The sequence below is a fragment of the Mobula birostris genome, chromosome 6 (assembly GCF_030028105.1).
Source record: "Mobula birostris isolate sMobBir1 chromosome 6, sMobBir1.hap1, whole genome shotgun sequence".
In the NCBI taxonomy this organism is placed as follows: Eukaryota; Metazoa; Chordata; class Chondrichthyes; order Myliobatiformes; family Myliobatidae; genus Mobula; species Mobula birostris.
This window is the reverse complement of record NC_092375.1, coordinates 162209162-162228770: the sequence shown is the minus strand read 5'-3', so window position 1 is coordinate 162228770 and position 19609 is coordinate 162209162. Positions and strand designations below refer to the sequence as shown.

At 42.4% G+C, this 19609-nt stretch overlaps 1 protein-coding gene across 8 annotated transcripts in view; it reads right to left on the bottom strand.

Annotated features, from left to right (window-relative positions):
• pde1a (phosphodiesterase 1A, calmodulin-dependent) overlaps positions 1-19609 on the bottom strand; it is a 342865-nt gene that overhangs the window by 80601 nt on the left and 242655 nt on the right. For all 8 annotated transcript variants that reach the window (XR_011886436.1, XR_011886437.1, XM_072261742.1 and 5 more), the window contains one exon: positions 3187-3287. Coding sequence is in view for 6 of the 8 variants with exons in the window: in XM_072261742.1 (XP_072117843.1) it covers positions 3187-3287 (101 nt within the window). In the remaining 2 variants the exon portion in view is untranslated. The remainder of the gene's footprint in view (positions 1-3186; positions 3288-19609) is intronic.

Here is a 19609-nt window from a genome sequence, read left to right as displayed (position 1 = left end):
TATGTTATTTAAATAAAGCTTTCTGGAAGACTTGCTTGCATTTGACTGATTATTTCTTGGAACCTTTAGTAGGATCTTAACAGTTAGTCTACAACGTAAGTTATAAGCATAGGTAAATATTAATCAAGTTATTAACTTTTATTTTGATAAGTTTTTCAGTCACTAGATAAGAAAAGATGTAATATTTAGACTGGTCAGCGGACAGCCAAAAAGGTAAATTACCACATGATATAAATCGAGCCTTGACTAATGGAATAAGTATCTTCTCTCCCCAATACCCTGGCTGCTTGTGTGCTGAGCAAAATTATGTGTTGGCAAAACTGAAATTAGCCAACTTCTTTAAAAGCATCAGGCAAAACAAATGTATAAGGGAATAAAAAGTCATGGAAAATATTAGTTGAATAAACACATTATTACTAAAACCATGCAGCTAATGAATCTTAATAGCTTGAAAAACGAAATACAATACAGTGGAAACTTGACAGTAAAAAGGTTGAGGAAGGTTAATTGCATGAAAATCTGGACTACAAAATGGGCAAACATCAGATGCAACATCGGGAAGGATCAGACTGAGAGATGACATGACAATGGGAGAGTGAAATAATGATCTTATAATATGTGGGAGGCTTGGACCTAAAAAGTTTGAAAATAAAACAAAGGTTAGGGAAATAATTTGCAGCGATTAATAATTACAGCATTATCTGAAGCGAGCTTGTTTGAGTGTTAAAGTGATATTCGTCTTGACCAATGCTGAGACAGCTCATTTGAAGATTTTCAATTTGTGTTAATTTATAATCCACCAGAAATATAGAAACTTTTCTGGCCAAGGAAAAACTGTAAGTTCACCTCCCCGCTTATCTCCCTCCCGGCACTTAAAGGACAATAAAACTTAGGGAGAATTAGGCCACTTGGCCCATCGAGTCTGCTGCAACATTCAGTCATGACTATTCCTTTTTTGCCCCCTCCTCAACCCCACTCCCCAGTAACCTTTGAGGTCACGTTCAATCAAGAACATATCAAGCTCTGCCTTCAATACACTCAGTGACCTGGCCTCCACAGCGGCCACCTCTGGCTAAAGAAATTTCTTCACATATCTGTTTTAAATGGGTGCCCCTCCATCATGAGGCTGTGCCCTCTTGTCCTAGACTCCCCCATCATGGGAATCATCCTTTCTACATCTACTCTGTCTAGACCTTTCAACACTTGAAAGGTTTCAATGAGATTCCCCCTCATCCTTCTAAATTCTAGTGAGTACAGACCCAGAGCCATCAAATGTTCCTTACATGATAACCCTTTTATTCCCAGAATCATCCCTGCTAACCTCCTCTGAACCCTCTCTAAAGCCAGCACATCTTTTCTTAGATGAGGAGCCCAGAACTGTTCACAATACTCAAGGTGAGGCCTCACCAGTGGCTTATAAAGCCTCAGCATCACATCTCTGCTCTTGTATTCTAGACCTCTTGAAATGAATGCTAACATTGCACTTGCCTTCCTCACCACCAACTCAATCTGTAAGTTAACCTTTAGGGTGTTCTGCACAAGGACTCCCAAAGTCCCTTTGCATCTCAGATTTTTGGATTTTCTCCCCAGTTAGGAAATAGTCTGCATATTTATTTCTACTACCAAAGTGCATGACCATGTATTTCATTTGCCATTCTCTTGTTCATTCTCCTCGTCTGTCTAAGTCCTTCTGCAACCTAACCATTTCCTCAACACTACCAGCCCTTCCACAATCTTCATGCCATCTACTTGGCAACAAAACAATCTATTTCATCATCCGAATCATTGACACACAGCATAAAAAGAGAGGTCCCAACACCGACCTCTGCGGAATGCCACTAGTCACTGGCAGCCCACCAGAAAAGCATCCTTTTATTCCCACTCACTGCCTCCTACCAATCAGGCAATGCTCTAACCATGCCAGCAACTTTCCTAAAATACCATGGGCTTTTAACTTGGTAAGCAGCCTCATGTGTGGCACCTTGTCAAAGGCCTTCTGGAAGTCCAAATATACAACATCCACTGCATCCACTTATCTCTGCATTTGCCAGAGATATCAGAGCAGGTGTCAGCAAGCAAAGCTTGGGTAGGGTGGAGAACAACCATGTGGCCTTCTTATTGTTATTGAGTTACTCGGAATTTATATTGTCTAATGAAATATACACCGTACTAATAGGTGAAAGAGAAACAAACATAGAAAACTCAACAAAGTATTATGAACCCCTCAGAATATGGTAATATGAAATGTATTAACACAATGTCAAGTAGTTAAAGGACCTTTGTGAGCAAATATTAACGTGAACCTATAATACATGTAAGTGTCCAATGCATTGGCTGGTGTACACATCTCTATTCAGTGACAGGGATGTACCATTTGCCAAACAGTAAAGATATTTATCTGTTTCCATAGGCAAGCAGGTACATTGCATCCCTTTGAAACTCCCTTTTAAAAAACATTATTGTATATAACTGCAGCATGCCAGCTGTTCCGATACACCTGATGTCTCCAGCTCAATTGTAACAGGAAATTTTATTAAACTTCTGCCAGCTGCCTTGTTGGAATTGGATTGGAGGCTTTTGGGAATGATCCAAATTCCAGACCGAAGTGCAAATTTATTTCATTTTGGAAAAAAAAACACACTATTCCTTAAGATGTCAATCATGGAAAATGTCAAGATATTTACTATTCTTGCAGATCTCCAGAAGTGTATCTCATCAAAATTCTGACGTGGCCATAATGGAACAAGATGTCAATGAAAGCTGCACTTTGTTCATTATTGGAAAATGAGCCTAAAAAATGGACCTCAAAATACAGCATGCTCTCGTGTAACATGAGCTCTGATCATTGAATCTTTTGTGGTTGAAATTTGTCTGGAGTTGGAGTGCAGAGAAGGGGTGATATTGAACCTGATCCTTCAGCCGATAATCCATTTGATTGATCTCTGTGTCAAACCACTCAGTAAAAGGCAGCCAGAGCAATTCCACCCACTTAGGACTACTCTGCATTGAAAATCACCAGCAAGAAAAGGTTTCAGATGTCTACCTGTTGACACCCAATTAATCAACATAGAAATATATACATTTTTAGAGCAATGATTCACACACTGAGAAGCATTTTAGTACATATAATCTTAAGAAATTCACAAGTAAGCTTTATTCCTGTCACTCTGCAACATTGCTTCCTACCTGGTTTGAATGTGGAAGTTATTTGTGGTCCCTGTATGCTCATAGTCATGAATGGCAGCAGCAAAGAGCATGGCTAGAATATCCAGTTCTGTAAACCAGTGCTGTAACAGAAAAGTTATAATTCGGGAAAATGCTTTTGACTCACTTAACCCTGATGTGAAGTTGTGACACGATTAGTTGGGTATCTGACAAAAAGGAATGGAAGGTGTTTGAAAACCCAGATTGTTGCAGTGCACGAATTGAGCTGGATGCCACAAGACAAGATGGTCGTCATACACACTAAATGAGGTGCCATCTTTTAATGCCAATGAGTTGCTTGAGCAGCACCTCTTTTGCTGAGATCTCATTTGGCATGAGTAGGAGACTGCAATAACACTTAAACAAAAAACTGCCTATATCCATTCCAGCCCCCTACTTCTCCAGTTCACTGTGACAATGTTCCACAAAAAGATTTGCTCAGGAGAATTTGAATTGTTTCCACATTTCATAGAGTCATACAGCAGTGAAATAGGTCTATTGTTAACACAGCCCATTCCAATTACACCAATACTATTTTTATTCTCAATACATTTTCATCAACTCCTCCTGGATTCCACCGCTCACAAACACAGTAAGGACAATTAACCAACCAAATTGCACATCTTTACGATGTCAGAGGAAGTGCAGCACTCAGGGGAAACCCTATTGGATATGAGACGAAAGTGCAAACTCCACACTGCCCACATCAGAAGTCAGGTTTAAACCTGGGTGGTTGGGGTTGTGAAGTAGCAGCTCTACTAAATGTTTCATTGTGTTCTCTTTGCTTTGAGGGTCTCTAAGTAATTATATAAACATTCTTTGTTTCTTTTAATGAATCTGAATCTTTGTCCCTGGAAGCCAACAGTGCAGTGCTTTGTTGGATTAGCAATCTTGAGAATGCTCAGCCTTATGTGGTTTAAAGATTCATAAATTAAAACTCTCTGTTAGACCATTAGACCATAGAAGCAGAATTAAGACAATTCTCCAATCGAGTCTGCTCTGTTATTCCATCATGGCTGATTTATTATCCCTCATCACCCCATTTTCCCCATAACATTTGATGCTGTTATTAATCAAGAACCTATCAAGTTCTGTTTTAAATATACCCAATGAGTGGTATCCACAGCTGTCTGTATCAATGAATTCCACAGATTCACTACATTTTGGCTAAAGAAATTCCTCCTCATCTCTATTCTAAAGCGACATCTTTCTATTCCGAGGCTATGCCCTCCGGTCCTAGATTCCCGCACAATACAAAATATCCTCTTCGGATCCATTCTATCTAGGCCTTTCAATAATTGATAAACTTCACTGACATACTGCCTCATTCTTCTGAGTACTGCAGGGCCAGAGCCATCAAACACTACTCATACTGGGAATGGAAATTAACCCCTTTCTTCCCAGAATCATTCTCACGAAGCTCCTCTGGACCCTCTCTAATGCCAGCATGTCTTTTCAGAGTTAAGAGGTCCAAAAGTGCTCACAATATTCCAAGCGCAGTCTGACCAATGCCTTATATAACCTCAGTACCACATCTTTGCTTTATTATTCCAGTCCTCTCAAAATAAATGCTAGCCTTTCTCCCCACCAACTCAAACTGCAAGTTCATGTTTAGAAAATGCTGCATGAGGACTCCCAAGTCCTTTTACACCTCAGATTTCTGTATTTTAGCCTCATTTAGAAAATTGTTCATTGTTTCCTCCACCAGACTTATTCAGAAAGTTGGCTTATTCAGAAAGTCAGAAGGCATGGGATCCAAGGAAGTTTGGCCAGGTGGATTCAGAATTGGCTTGACTGCAGAAGGCAGAGGGTGGTGGTGGAGGGAGTACATTCAGATTGGAGGATTGTGACTAGTGGTGTCCCACAAGGATCTGTTCTGGGACCTCTACTTTTCGTGATTTTTATTAACGACCTGGATGTGGGGGTAGAAGGGTGGGTTGGCAAGTTTGCAGATGACACAAAGATTGGTGGTGTTGTAGATAGTGTAGAGGATTGTTGAAGATTGCAGAGAGACATTGATAGGATGCAGAAGTGGGCTGAGAAGTGGCAGATGGAGTTCAACCCGGAGAAGTGTGAGGTGGTACACTTTGGAAGGACAAACTCCAAGGCAGAGTACAAAGTAAATGGCAGGATACTTGCTAGTGTGGAGGAGCAGAGGGATCTGGGGGTACATGTCCACAGATCCCTGAAAGTTGCCTCACAGGTAGATAAGGTAGTTAAGAAAGCTTACGGGGTGTTAGCTTTCATAAGTCGAGGGATAGAGTTTAAGAGTCGCGATGTAATGATGCAGCTCTATAAAACTCTGGTTAGGCCACACTTGGAGTACTGTGTACAGTTCTGGTCGCCTCACTGTAGGAAGGATGTGGAAGCATTGGAAAGGGTACGGAGGAGATTTATCAGGATGCTGCCTGGTTTAGAGAGTATGCATTATGATCAGAGATTAAGGGAGCTAGGGCTTTACTCTTTGGAGAGAAGGAGGATGAGAGGAGACATAATAGAGGTGTACAGATATTAAGAGGAATAGATAGAGTGGATAGCCAGCGCCTCTTCCCCAGGGCACCAGTGCTCAATAGGAGAGGACATGGCTTTAAGGCAAGGGGTGGGAAGTTCAAGGGGGATATTAGAGGAAGGTTTTTTACTCAGAGAGTGGTTGGTGCATGGAATGCACTGCCTGAGTCAGTGGTGGAGGCAGATACACTAGTGAAGTTTAAGAGAGAGGTAAATGGAGGAATTTACGGTGGGGGGTTATATGGGAGGCAGAGTTTGAGGGTCGGCACAACATTGTGGGCCGAAGGGCCTGTAATGTGCTGTACTATTCTATGTTCTATGTTCAAACTGCGTGACCATATACTTCCCAGCAGTATATTCGATCTGCCACTTTTTTGCCCATTCTCCTAACCAGTTTAAGTCCTTTTGTAGACTTCCTGCTTCCTCAACACTACCTGGCCCTCCACCAATCTTTGTATTGTCTGCAAACTTGGCCACAAACTGCCCAAATCCATCTGTTGACGTATAACATTAAGAGAAGCGATTCTAACACTGACCACTGTGGAAGACTACTGGTCACTGGCAGCTAACCAGAAAAGACACTTTTTATTCCCACTCTTTGTCTCCTGCCAGTCAGCCAAACATCTACCCATGCCAGTATCTTTCTTGTAATTCCATGGGTTCTTATCTTGGTAAGCAGCCTCATGTGTGGCTCTTTGTCAAGTGCCTTCTGAAAATCCACGTAAGTAACATCCACTGACTCTCTTTTGTCTATTCAGCTGGTTATTTCCTCAAAAAGTTTGAATAGATTTGTTAGGCAAGGTCCCCCTTAATAAAACCATGCTGACTTTGGCCTATTTTATTATCTGCCTCTAAGTAGCCGCAAATCTCATCCTTAATAATGAATTCCAACATCATCCCTACCACTGAAGTCAGGCTAACTGGCCTATAATTTCTTTTCTTTTGCCTCCCTCCCTTCTTAAAGAGTAGAGTGACATTTACAATTTTTCAATCCTCTGAAAATATCCCAGAATCTAGTGATTCTTGAAAGGTCACTACTAATGCCACAACAATCTCTTCAGTCACCTCTTTCAGGACCCTAGGGTGTAGACCATCTGGTCCAGGTGACTCACCTCCCTTCAGACCTTTCAGTTTTCCAAGCACCTTCTGCATAGTACACTCACTTCTGCCTCCCACCCAACAATCTCAAATTTCTGGATTACTGCCAGTTTCCTCCATAGTGAAGACTGATGCAAAATAATGCATAAGTTTGACCCCCTTTCCTTCGTTCCCCATTACAACCTCTGTGTCATTTTCCAGCAGTCCGATATCCATTCTCGTCTCTGTTTTACTCTTTATATACTTGAAAAAATTTTTGTAATCCTCTTTTATATTATTGGCTAGCTTACCTTTATATTTCATCTTTTTTTCTTCTTAATGCTTTTTTTAGTTTCCTTCTGCTGGTCTTTAAAAGCTTCTCGTTCCTCTAACTTCCCACTACTTTTTGCTGTATTATTTGCCTTCTCTTTTGCCTTATTATGTCTTTGATTTTCCTCCATCGTCCACGAGGTTGCTTCATACTCTCTTTAAAATACTTCTTTATCTTTGGGATGTATCTATCTTACACCTTCTGAATTGGTCCCATAAATTCCAGCCATTGATGTTCTGCCATCATTCCTACTAATGTCCCCTTCCAATCAGCTTTGGCCAACTCCTCTTTCATGCCTCTGTAACCCCATTTACTTCATTGCAACGTTGATACATCTGATCATAGCTTCTCCGTCTCAAGCTGCAGAGCATAATCTATCATATTACGATCACTGTCTTCTAAGAGTTCCAAAGTATTTAAGTTCCTTAATTAAATCTGATTCATTGCACAGTCCCCAATCCAAAATTTCCTTTCCCTAGTCCTGTATTTAACAACTTTGTTATACTTCAACTCTTCTCACTGACTGCAATGTTGCCCTATCATCTGCCGGTCCTTCCTTACAGTCTGCATCACACTGCAGGATAAATTCTGTCATATTATGATCACTGCCTCCTAAGGATTCCTTTACCTTAATCTCCCAAATCAAATCTGGTTCAGTACATAACACCCAATCGAAAATTGCCTTTTCCCTAGTGGGCTCAGCCACAAGCCGCTCTGAAAAGCCATCTCATTGGCATTTTTCAAATTTGCTCTCTTGGGATTCAGCACCAATTTGAATTTTCCAATCTGCCTGCATATTGAAATCCCCCATGACTATTGTAACATTGTCCTTTTGGCACCCATCTCCCTTTTCTATCTCCCATTGTAACTTGTAGACCATTTCCTTTCAACTGTTTAGGGGTCTGTATATAACTCCCATCGGAGTCTGTATATAACTCCCATCAGGGTCTTTTTACCCTTGCAGTTCCTTAGCTCTATGCACAGTGATTCAACACCATCTGACCCTATGTCACTTCTTTCTAATGATTTAATCTCATTTTTACAAACAGAGCCACGCCACCCCCTCTAATCCAGAAATATGAAATCCTGTCCCCTGCACCAATTCCTCAGCCACACATTCATCTGCCAAATCATCCTATTGTTACCCTCACTGTCGCCTGGTACAGGCAGCAATCCAGAGATAACTACACTTGCAATCCTGCTTTTCAGCTTTCTAGCTAACTCCCTATTTTCTCTTTTCAGGACTTCATCCCCTTTCCAGCTCACATCATTGGTACCACAATATGTACCACGATCTCCAGCTGTTTCCCTTCAGAATGTTGTGGCTGCAGTCTGAGACATCCTGGACTCTGGCACCTGGGAGGCAACGTACAGCCCGGGTGTCTCTTTCATGTCCACAGAATTTCCTGTCTGCTGCTCTGACAATGGAAACCCCGATCACTACTGGACTCCTCTTCTAGTCCCTTCTCTCTGATCCAGACTCAGTGCTGGAGACCTGGCTCACTGCAGCTTCCTCTTGGTAGATCATCCTCCCCACAACAGTATCCAAAATGTATGATTGAGATATACTTATATACTTCGCAATATACTTATTAAAGTTCTGCTTGATATTTCTATCTTTTTAGAACAGATGACTAAAGTCCTCATCTGAACAGTTGTTGTAAAAGTTGTCACAACATCTTTCCCAACAGTCCAACTTGGAAAAACTGTTATAAAAAAAAAAGACCTGATTAGCTTTGACACAAAATCTACTTATTACTTGAAATGGAAGCAGCCATGAAAAAACACTGCTGAAAAATCCATAGCTCCTCTTGACTAAGTATTGTGAGAGCTGTTTGTGTATATTTGTGGGGTAAGTTATGCCAGACGTTATACTGACGAACATGACACCCGTGCCTAATGCTGTCTGGAAGGATGCAAATTAAGCAGATTGTGATGTCAGCGAGCACTGTACTCCATCCTTATTTAATGGCACCATTGCTATTTTTGAAGTTGATGCCTTTCCCACACAGATGAGGGATCGTCACTCTCACTTCACCCACACCAATACAATTTATAACAACTGTGCAATCGTGCAACAAAAAAAATGTGCTGGAAAAACTCAGTTATCATCCATGGGCGGGAAGGAGCTGTGGAATCTTCATACTGAAACCGGATATCGGGTTCTGTGGAATAAATTAGTTGATGTTCTTTTCTTTTGACTGGCTCCAAGTGCTAAAGGATACGAAGTGTGCCCAGGCAGCCACTTATGCACCTTTTTACAGACTTCAACTTCTCTGTACAAACTTCTGTAAAGTGGGGGATTAACAGACAATATCTTTGCAACAACATAATCAGGAAAACATGCAGGAAGAACACAGAGAGGTCAAGCAGTAAGAAGAGAATGGAGGAGCTACAAGGTTTTCAGCAGGAGACAATCTGCCAAGAGTCCTCAAAAAACTAAATATTCTGCCTGAAACTCAAGGAGGAAGAAACAACAATCTGGCTTCACAAAACTCTGAATGCCACATTATCAGTAGATGTCAAACTGACCACAGCAATAAATTTTTTGCATCTGGCTCCTTTAAGGTTGATGCTAAAGATGTAACTCAGTGTGTTATCCACTGTTGTACGAAAGAGTTTGCTGGCTCTCTCAGTTAAAGGAAAGACAAGTTTCATTCTCTTTTGTCCATGACCAGCAAGCACCTTGGGCTACACACATCAAAGTTGCTGGTGAACGCAGCAGGCCAGGCAGCATCTTTAGGAAGAGGTACAGTCGACATTTCAGGCCGAGACCCTTCGTCATCATCTTGGATCTCCCCCTCCCCCTCCCACTTTCAAATCTCTTACTAACACTTTCTTCCGTTAGTCCTGACGAAGGGTCTCGGCCTGAAACGTCGACTGTACCTCTTCCTAGAGATGCTGCCTGGCCTGCTGCGTTCACCAGCAACTTTGATGTGTGTTGCTTGAATTTCCAGCATCTGCGGAATTCCTGTTGTCTGCATTTTTAAAAAAGCACCTTGGGCTTGTGCTTTTGCTAAGCTTACAATCTCCATGTGCTGAGATGAATGAGCTGGGTGTGTATATTGACATGCAGCACATCCACTCCAGTCGCTGACAGATTTGCCCTTACAAGGTACAGTTAGTTTTCAATCACAGGCAGCAAATCATGCCAGGCAATTCCTGGCATCCTAGCTCCAGTCATAATGATTTCATTCTCCAGTAATCCATTGTGCCAGGCAGAGCAATAGTGAAAGAGAAGTTTGCAGTAAGGGGCGCAAGTAGGCATTTCTATGGCTGCAGTTGAGCACCAGGATGGTGTGTTGCCTCTCAGGTGCCAATGTTAAGGATAGCTTGCAGCAGGTACAAGATATTCCGAGTGGGGAGAGTGAGTATCCAGAGGTCCTGTTTCATTTAGGTTCAATGACATAGGCAGGAGCTGGGATGGGTTCCTGCAAAGGAACTTTTAAGAATTTAGGCAGGAAGTTAAAATGCAGGATTTCCAGGAATATAATCTCAGGATTACTACCTATGCCACATACTAGTGAGGTGAGAAATAGATACATATTGCAGTTAATACATGGATAAGGAGATGGTTGAGGAAGGAGGGCTTCAGATCTAAATTCAAAAGCTCAATGTAAATTTATTATCAAAGTACGTATATGTCACCATATACAAATCTGAGATTCATTTTCTTGCGGGCATTCTCAAAAAATCCATAACAGAATAATAACCAAAACAGAATTAATGAAAGACTGCATCAACTTGGACATTCCACCAGTGTGCAAAAGACAACTATCTATGCAAATACAAAATAAAAGAAATAATAAATAAACAAACAAAGAAACAAACAATAAATATCAAGAATATGAGATGACGAGTACTTGAAAGTGAGTCTATAGGTTATGAGATGGGGCAAGTAAAGTTGAGTGAAATTATGCCCTTTCATTCAAGAGCCTGATAGTTAATAACTGTGCTTGAAGCTGGTAGTGTGAGTCCCCAGGCTTCATTACCTTCTTCCTGATGGCGGCAGCAATAAGTGAGCATGTCCTGGGTGATGGGAGTTCCTGATGATGGATGCTTTGTTCCTGTGAAAACGTTCCATATAGTTGTGCTCAATGGTGGTGAACGCTTTACCCATGATGGACTGAGCCGTATCCACTACTTTGTGTAGGTTTTCCATTTAAAGGCATCAGTGTTTCCACACCAGGCTGTGATGCAGCCAGTCAATATACTCTCCACTACATACAGTACCTATAGAAGTTTGTCAAATGTCGCACTGAATTTTCACAAACTCCTAAGAAAGTAGTGGTACTGCCCTGCTTTCTTCGTAACTGCGCTCACGTGCTGGGCCCAGGACAAATCCTCTGAAATGATAACGCTGAGGGAGTTAAAGTTGCAGACCTTCTCCATCTCTGATACTGCAAAGAGGATTGACTCATGGACCTCTGCTTTCCTCCTGCTGAAGTCAATAATCAGTTCCTTGATCTTGCTGACATTGAATAAGAGACCCAGCCAGATTTTCAATCTCGTTTCTACATGCTGATTCATCTCCACCTCTGCTTCAGCCTAAGACAGTGGTGTCGTCAGCCAGCTTGAATATGGCATTAGAGCTATGCTTAGCCATACAGTCATAGGCATTAAGCGAGTAGAGCAGGGGACTAAGCACACAGCCTTGTGGCACACCTGCACTGATGGATATTGTGGAGGAGATGTTGTTGCCAAGAGTGCGATCTGGAAGTGAGGACATTGAGGATCCAATTGCACAAGTAGGTAATGAGCTCAAGGTCTTGGAGCTTATTGATCAGTTTTGAGGGGATGATGGTATTAAAGGCCAAGCTGTAGTCGATAAAGAGCATCATGATGTATGCACCTTTGTTGTCTAGATGTTCTTGGGTTGAGTGAAGAGCCAATGAGCTGGCATCTGCTGTGGATCCAAGTTGCTTCTCAGCAGGAGTTGATATGTTTTATCACCAACCTCTCAAAATATTTCATCACTGGGCGATAGTCATTGAGGCAGATTACCACATTCAGATGAAGCCTGTTTGAAGCAGGTGGGTACCTCAGACTGCCAAAGCGAGAGCTTGAAGATCTCATTGAACACCCCAGTCAGTTGCTCAGCACAGGCCTTTAGTACTTGTCAAGATACCCCACCTGGACCAGATGGCTTCTGTGCATTCATCTTCCTGAAGACTACTTGTATGTCAGCCTCAGAGACTGAAATCACTGGATCATCGGGGGTTGTGGGAGTTCGTGATGGTTCCTCATAGAAGGTATTAGAGCTTACCTGGAAGCAAAGCCCGGTTGTTGCCTACATTGCTTGATTTTACTTTATAAGATGTGCTAGTTTTCAAGCCCTGCTACAACTGTTGAGCATCCTCCACTGATTCAAGTTTAGTCAGCTATTGCCACGTTATCAGTGAGTTGGCTTTCTAGGGATCGTATATGGACCTCTTGCAATTTTCTTGTTTAGCAGGTTTGAATGCCTCTGATCACTAGTTATCATGTGTTATGTGAATCATGTGTACTTAGAGTCAGAGAATCAGAGATTCATGCAGCACAGAAACAGGCCCTTCAGCCCAACTAGTCCATGCCAACCAAGTTACTCATATAAGCTAGTCAGATAAACCTGTGTTTGGCTCGTATCCTCTAAAATGTACCTATCCATATACATGTCTCATATCCTCTAAAACATATCTATCCATGTACATATCCAACTACTTTTTAAATGTTGTTAATTTACCTGTTTCAAGCGTTTCCTCTGGCAGCTCATTCCATAAACTGACCACCCTCTGGGAGAAAATGTTGCCTCTCAGATCCCTATTAAATATCTCCCCCAACCCCACCTCTCATCTTAAAACTATGCCCTCTATTTCTTGATACTCCAATCCTGAGGATAAAAGACTGTGGATATTGACTAGCTATGCTTCTAATTTGATACACTTCTTTAAGATCACCCCTCATTCTCAACGCTCCAGTGAAAAAAGTCCCAACTTGCTCAACCCACCTCCATAAATCAGTCCTTTGAGTTATGGTTACATCCTCAAATCTTTTCTGCATTCTTTTCTGTTTAACAGTATCTTTCTTATTGCAAGGCGATTCAGATCTGCATCGAATATTCTGAATGTGGCCACATCAACATCCTATACAATGACAACGTAACTTCCCAACTTCTCTACTCAGTACTCTGACTAATATAGTGCACAAAAAGCCCTGTCTATCTCAACACCAGTTTCAGGGAACCACGTACTTGTATTCCTGGGTTCTACAACACACCCCAGGGGCCTATACTGTTGCCCTCAAGTGATAATTATTGCGGAGTAATCAGCTTCTCTTCCTGAAAGAATAATTTTAAGTGTGGATTGCAGATAAAATTAATGATAGAGATTTAAAAGAAACGTATGTTTTTCTCTTTGATCTCTTCCTTAATCTCATTTGCAGTTGTTGATCCTTATTTTATTTTCTGTGCATGATTAAAATGGATATTTTTAATTCCCAGCTTTAAAAAAAAATCTAAACTTTATTTAGACTCTGTATGTCTCACTAAAGGCCCAAGAGTTTAACTGGCACGAACTTGTCTTTTGCTTGCTGTTCCCTGTAGTGGACCCTGCATTAACACAGATGCTAGATGACCAGAGTTTACTACTGACAACTTCATGTGGGAAACACTATGCAAGATGACAAGAGAAACTTACTCTTGCATCACAGAGGGAAGCCCAGTGTAATGGTAATAAATTAATCACAACAAAATTTAGATGAAGTAACAAAGGAATGAAGAAAGGGGATGTGACAATACAACTCATTGAAAGTTGATGAGCCTGTGTGTTTAAAGATTCTAATAAATTAAAATTACGAGACAGAGAAGTAATTTTTTCACAGCTCTTGAACTTAATTCTCCAATTAATGAAAGCCAATGTACCATACATCTTCTTAACCACCCTAACAATATGTGCGGCAACTTTGAGGGATCTGTGGGCGTGGAGCTCAAGATCACTTTTTCTCTCCATACTGTTAAGAATCCTGCTATTAAACTTGCACTCTGCCTTCAAGTTTGACTTTCTAAAGTGCATCACTTCACACTTTTCTAGATTGAACTCCATCTGTACTTCTGTGCTTCACACCCTGGTTTGGAGAAGCATTGTCTCCTTTCTATATACATTATATGGTTATATACTTTATGTATATAGTTAAATGATAATAAACTTGACTCGACTTGATCTGGGTCTCAGATGATTGCTGATCTCATGATTCATCCAGAGCTCAATTGACTCTCTTCCAGGATAGGTGAAACATGTACAAACAAAATGGCTTGCTCCTGAATAAGACAGGAACAAATATCCTTGTTGGGATGTTGCTAGTGCTACTCACAAAGGTTCAAACTAGAGTGGCGGTGATAGGAATCAGAGTGGCAAGGTAACAGGTGGTAGGGTTGAGTAAGAAAGATGATATGGTAGGTAAAACCGAAAGGAAGGACAGCAGGGAACAAGCTAAAAAAGGGTTGGAAATGTTTATTCCAATGCTAAGAATAGAATGAGTAATTATAATTGAACCTAGAGCCTGGATCAGTATAAGGAATTACTTTAATGCCATTACAGAGACCTGGTTGTGTAAGGGACACACTGGTAGCTCAACATTCCTGAGTTTTGTTGTCTTGGAGAGGGGTAAAAGAGACAGAGGGTTTGCATGACTGATCAGGAAGAATATCACAACAATACTCAGAGAGGCCACAGTGGTTTGCTCACCCACAGAGGCAATTAGCGTGGTGCTCCAAAATAAGAAAGGCACAATTACACAAATGGGATTATACTGTAGGACCCCAATAGCCACCAAGAGGTGGAGGGACAGATATGTGGCTGCATTATGCTAAGCTGCAGAAAAAAACAGGATTATCGTAGTAGGTGCCCTCAACTTCTCCATACTGATTGGACTTCCTTAATACATGTGGCTTAGATGGGCTGAGGGTGTTTTCAGGCATTCCAGCAAGAGTTCCTGAACACAGTATATGGAGCGTCCAACTGGAGGAGTAAACATTCTGGCCTTGGTTTTGGGAAACGAGCCAGGCCAGATAACAGACCTGATAGTGGGTGAACATTTTGGGATTTGTGAACATAACTCATTATGTTATGAGTAAGGATAAAATTGATCTTACAGGAAGGTACTAAACTGAGGGAGGGCAGCTTACAACAGGATGAGACATGAATTATGGGGAGTTGATTGGGAGCAACTGCTGTTGGACAAATCCATGTGTGATATGTGGGAGATGTTTAAAAACTAGCTGATCAGAGTTTAGCATTGGCATGATCTGGTAAGGAGTAAGGACAAGGATGTTAAAGCAAGAAAACCTTGGAGACCCAAGAAATCCTAAATTTAGTAGAAAGGAAAGGGAAGCATACCTAAGATTTATGAAACTAAAATCAAACTGGACGCTTGTGAGTATAAATATAGCAGGAAGGTTCTCAAACAGGTGATTAGGAAGGCCAATAGAGGCCATAAATGTGCTTGGCAAGCAGGATCAAAGAGTATCCCAAGATATTTTATACTAATATTCAGAAAAAGAGGATAATTACAGAGAAGGTAGGACTTCATGTCCTCACTCGCAGTTGCCAAGGTTCGAAAGGACTGGAGAGTAGCAGATGTTCCTCCAGCAGTTTGTGTTTGTTCCTCTCTTCTGCCAGGTCTGTCCACAAACAACTCATCCAAATTCTTTCTCTGAAACCACAATCCTGTTCCCCACTGACCAACAGTCGCATGGTTCTGTTGCCACTAATAATGTTCACTTTGATGCAGGACAAAAATAAAAGCCTGTGTAGATTACACTCAGTGGCCATTTTATTAGGTACTTCCTGTACTTAATAAAGTATGCTTGTGTGCTTCTGCTGCTGTGGCCCATTCACTTTAAGGTTCGATGTGCTGTGTGTTCAGAGATGCTCTTCTGTACTTCACTTCTGTAACATGTAGTTATTTGAGTTACTGTCGCCTTCCTGTCAGCTTGAACCAGTTTGGCCAGTCTCCTCTGACCTCTTTCATTAACAAGGCATTTTTCCCCACAGAACTGCTGCCCACTGGATGTTTTTTTTTGTTGTTTTGCACCATTTTCTGTAAACTCTAGAGACCGTTGTGCATGAAAATCCCAGGAGATCAACAGTTTCTGAGATACTTAAACCATCCCATCTGGCACAACAATCATTCCATTGACAAAACTATTTTGAACAAATTTCTTCCCCATTCTGATGTTTGGTCTGAACAAAAACTTGGCCAAGTCTGCATGTTTTTATGCACTGAGTAGCTGCCACCTGATTAGATATTTGCATTAATGAGCAGGTATACGGCTGTTATTAATAAAGTGCCACTGAGAATATACATGCCAAATTAGATCTATAAACAATCTCTTATCCCTCTGCTGAAATGTGGTTGGTGAATGGTGCCAACTCCTGGTTGAGGAGAAGGCAGGTGACCCAAGGGAAGTGCAAACGTGTACTATCAAGTGCTTGGAAATCAGAAGAGTGTGTACTGAGGGAAAGGTAGGATTTGAGAAGAAGGATTAGTTGGCAGGATGAGTATCCGTCAATGATTTCTCATCTTGAATAATGAGCTTTACAAGGAGAGCTAATGCCATATTGGATGTTGGGCATTTGTACATACATGTACCCATTGGAGAGCTACCAACACCTCTATGCATATACAAACTTGTACTGTAAAAAAGTAGAATGGCATCTATGTCTGTTCTTCAATTTAATTGGCTAATTATTTCTCATAGTTGAAAAATACTTTGTTTTGTCTTCCATTTAAAATGCTCATGCATCGGGGAAACAATGCTGCTTTTGAGTATGGGACTAATTTTGTAATAATCACTGCCAGCTAGTGAACTGCATTTCTCTTGGATCTGCCTGAGAACAAATACCATGTCGGTGGTGCTCCTGTTGGCTCTGAAGCCACACTGGCTCTCTGGGAGGTGTCCTTCTGAAATGATGGGCACCAATCTGTTCAGGAGTACTCTTGTGAGGATTTTTCCTGCGATAGAGAGAAGAGTTATTCCCTGGTAGTTAGAGCAATCGGACTTTTCCCCCTTGTTCTTATACAGGATGATGATGACTGCATCATGGAGGTCCTGTAGTAGTTTACCTTGTTCCCAGCAGCAGATAAAGAACTCGTAGAGTTTGGTGTGTAACGCTGGGTCCCCATGCTTCCAAATCTCAGTTGGGATTCCATCAACTCCTGCTGCCTTGCCACTTTTCAGCTGCTCTATGGCCTTGACTGCCTCTTCTAGGGTTGGAATCTTGTCCAGTTCTGCTTTCTCTAGTTGTTGTGGGATGCGATAAATTGCTGAGTCTTAGACCATGCGGTTGGCACTGAAGAGAGTCTGGAAATGTTTCGACCACCGGTTCAGGATGGAAGCCTTGTCTGTGAAGAGCACCTGACCGTCTGCACTGCGCAAGGGACTCTAGACCTGGTGCGAAGGGCCGTACACCGCTCTCAGGGCTTCATAAAACCCTGTAGTCACCGGTGTCTGCACAAAGCTGAGTTCTCTGTGCAAGGTTGGTCCACCACACGTTCTGAATCTCTCAAATCTTGCGCTGGAGGTTGCTGCATACAAGGCGGAAGGCTGCTTTCTTATCAGGACAAGACGGCTGAGCAAGGTGTGCCTGGTGGGCGGATCCCTTCTTCGCAAGCAATTCTTGGATCTCCTGGTTGTTTTCATCGAACCAGTCCTTGTTCTTCTTTGTGGAAAACCCTAGTGCTTCTACAGAGGTTTGCAGGATGGTGGTTTTTAGGTGTTCCCAAAGCACTTCGGGAGAGGAATCTGTAGGGAAACTGAGATCCTGAAGCCTTGACTGAAGATTCGTCTGAAAGCCAGCTTTCACTTCAGCTGACTGGAGGTTGCCAACCTGAAACTTCTTCCTTGGAGCGCCTCCTCTTTTTGGCTTGGGTTTGAAATGGAGACTGCGTTCGCAGTGGACAAGATGATAGTCCATATGACACTCTGCGCTGGGCATCACTCAGGTGAGTAAGATGTCCCGAAGGCCTCTCTGGCACACCAAGATGTAGTCTATGAGGTGCCAATGCTTGGACTGAGGATGCATCCAGGTTATCTTCAGACTGTCTTTCTGCTGGAAAATGGTGTTAGTGATGGTGAGTTGCTGCTCCGTGCAAAACTCTAACAGAAGACCCCCGTTGTCATTGCAGTTTCCAACACCACGTTTGCCAAGTACTCCTTTCCAGGTTTCTGAATGTTGGCCTACTCTGGCATTGAAGTCGCCAAGGATGAAGACCTTGTTGTCTGCAGGGGCATTCCAGGGTCTGCGCAGATCAGTGTAAAACGTGTCCTTTTCTGCAGGATCCGTTTGAAGAGTGGGGGCGTACATGCTGAAGAGTGTGGCATGCTGTTTGGTTCAAAATGGGAGACGCATGGAGATGATGCGGTCGGAATGACCCGTTGGCAATTTTTCACGTTTGGAGGCAATGGAGTTCCTGACCATAAAGCCAATGCCAGAAAGGTGTCTCTCAGTCTCTGGCTTGCTGACCAGTAGAGGGATTGTACGTGATGTTTGTTGACCTTACCAAAGCGTTCAACACCGTGAGCAGGGAAGGTCTGTGGCAAATCATGGAACCACTGGGATGCCCCTCAAAGTTCCTCAGCATGGTCATCCAGCTACATGAAGATCAGAGTGGGCAAGTCAGACACAACAACAACATCCCAGAACCCTTCCCAATAGGCAACGGAGTAAAGCAAGGCTGCATCCTCGCGCCGACTCTCTTCACCATCTTCTTCAGCATGATGTTCGAAAGGGCCACAGAAGACCTTGATGACGAGGACGGTGTTTACATCCAATATCGCACCGATGGCAGCCTGTTCAACCTGAGGCAACTACAGTCCCACACCAAGACATTGGAGCAACTCATCCGAGAGCTACTCTCCACCGACGATGCTGCCCTTGTTGCCTACACAGAGACAGCCCTGCAGCGTATAACATCCTGCTTCGCAGATGCTGCCAAGCTCTTCGGACTGGAAGTCAGCTTGATGAAGACAGAAGTTCTCCATCAGCCTGCAGCTCAGGAAGATGACCACCCTCCCCGCATCACCATCGGTGAGGTAGAGCTGAAGACAGTCCACCAGTTCAGCTACCTGGGGTGCACCATCTTGTCAGATGCCAAGATCGACAAAGAGATTGACAACAGACTGACAAAGGCAAACAGCGCATTTGGCAGGCTGTACAAGAGTCTGGAACAACAAGCATTTGAAGAAAGGCACAAAGATCAGCGTGTACAGACCCATTGTATTGACCACCCTCCCGTTGTAGCTCTTTACCTCCCACCTCGCAGTTTCACCTATCACCTTGTGTTTCTCCTTCCCCTCCCCCCTCCACCTTCTAACTCTGACTCTTCATCTTTTTTTTTCCTAGTCTCGGCCCAAAGCATCGACTATACTCTTTTCCATAGATGTTCCCTGGCCTGATGAGTTCCTCCAGCACTTTGTCTGCATTGCCTGTATCTCTTGGAGCCCTCATACAC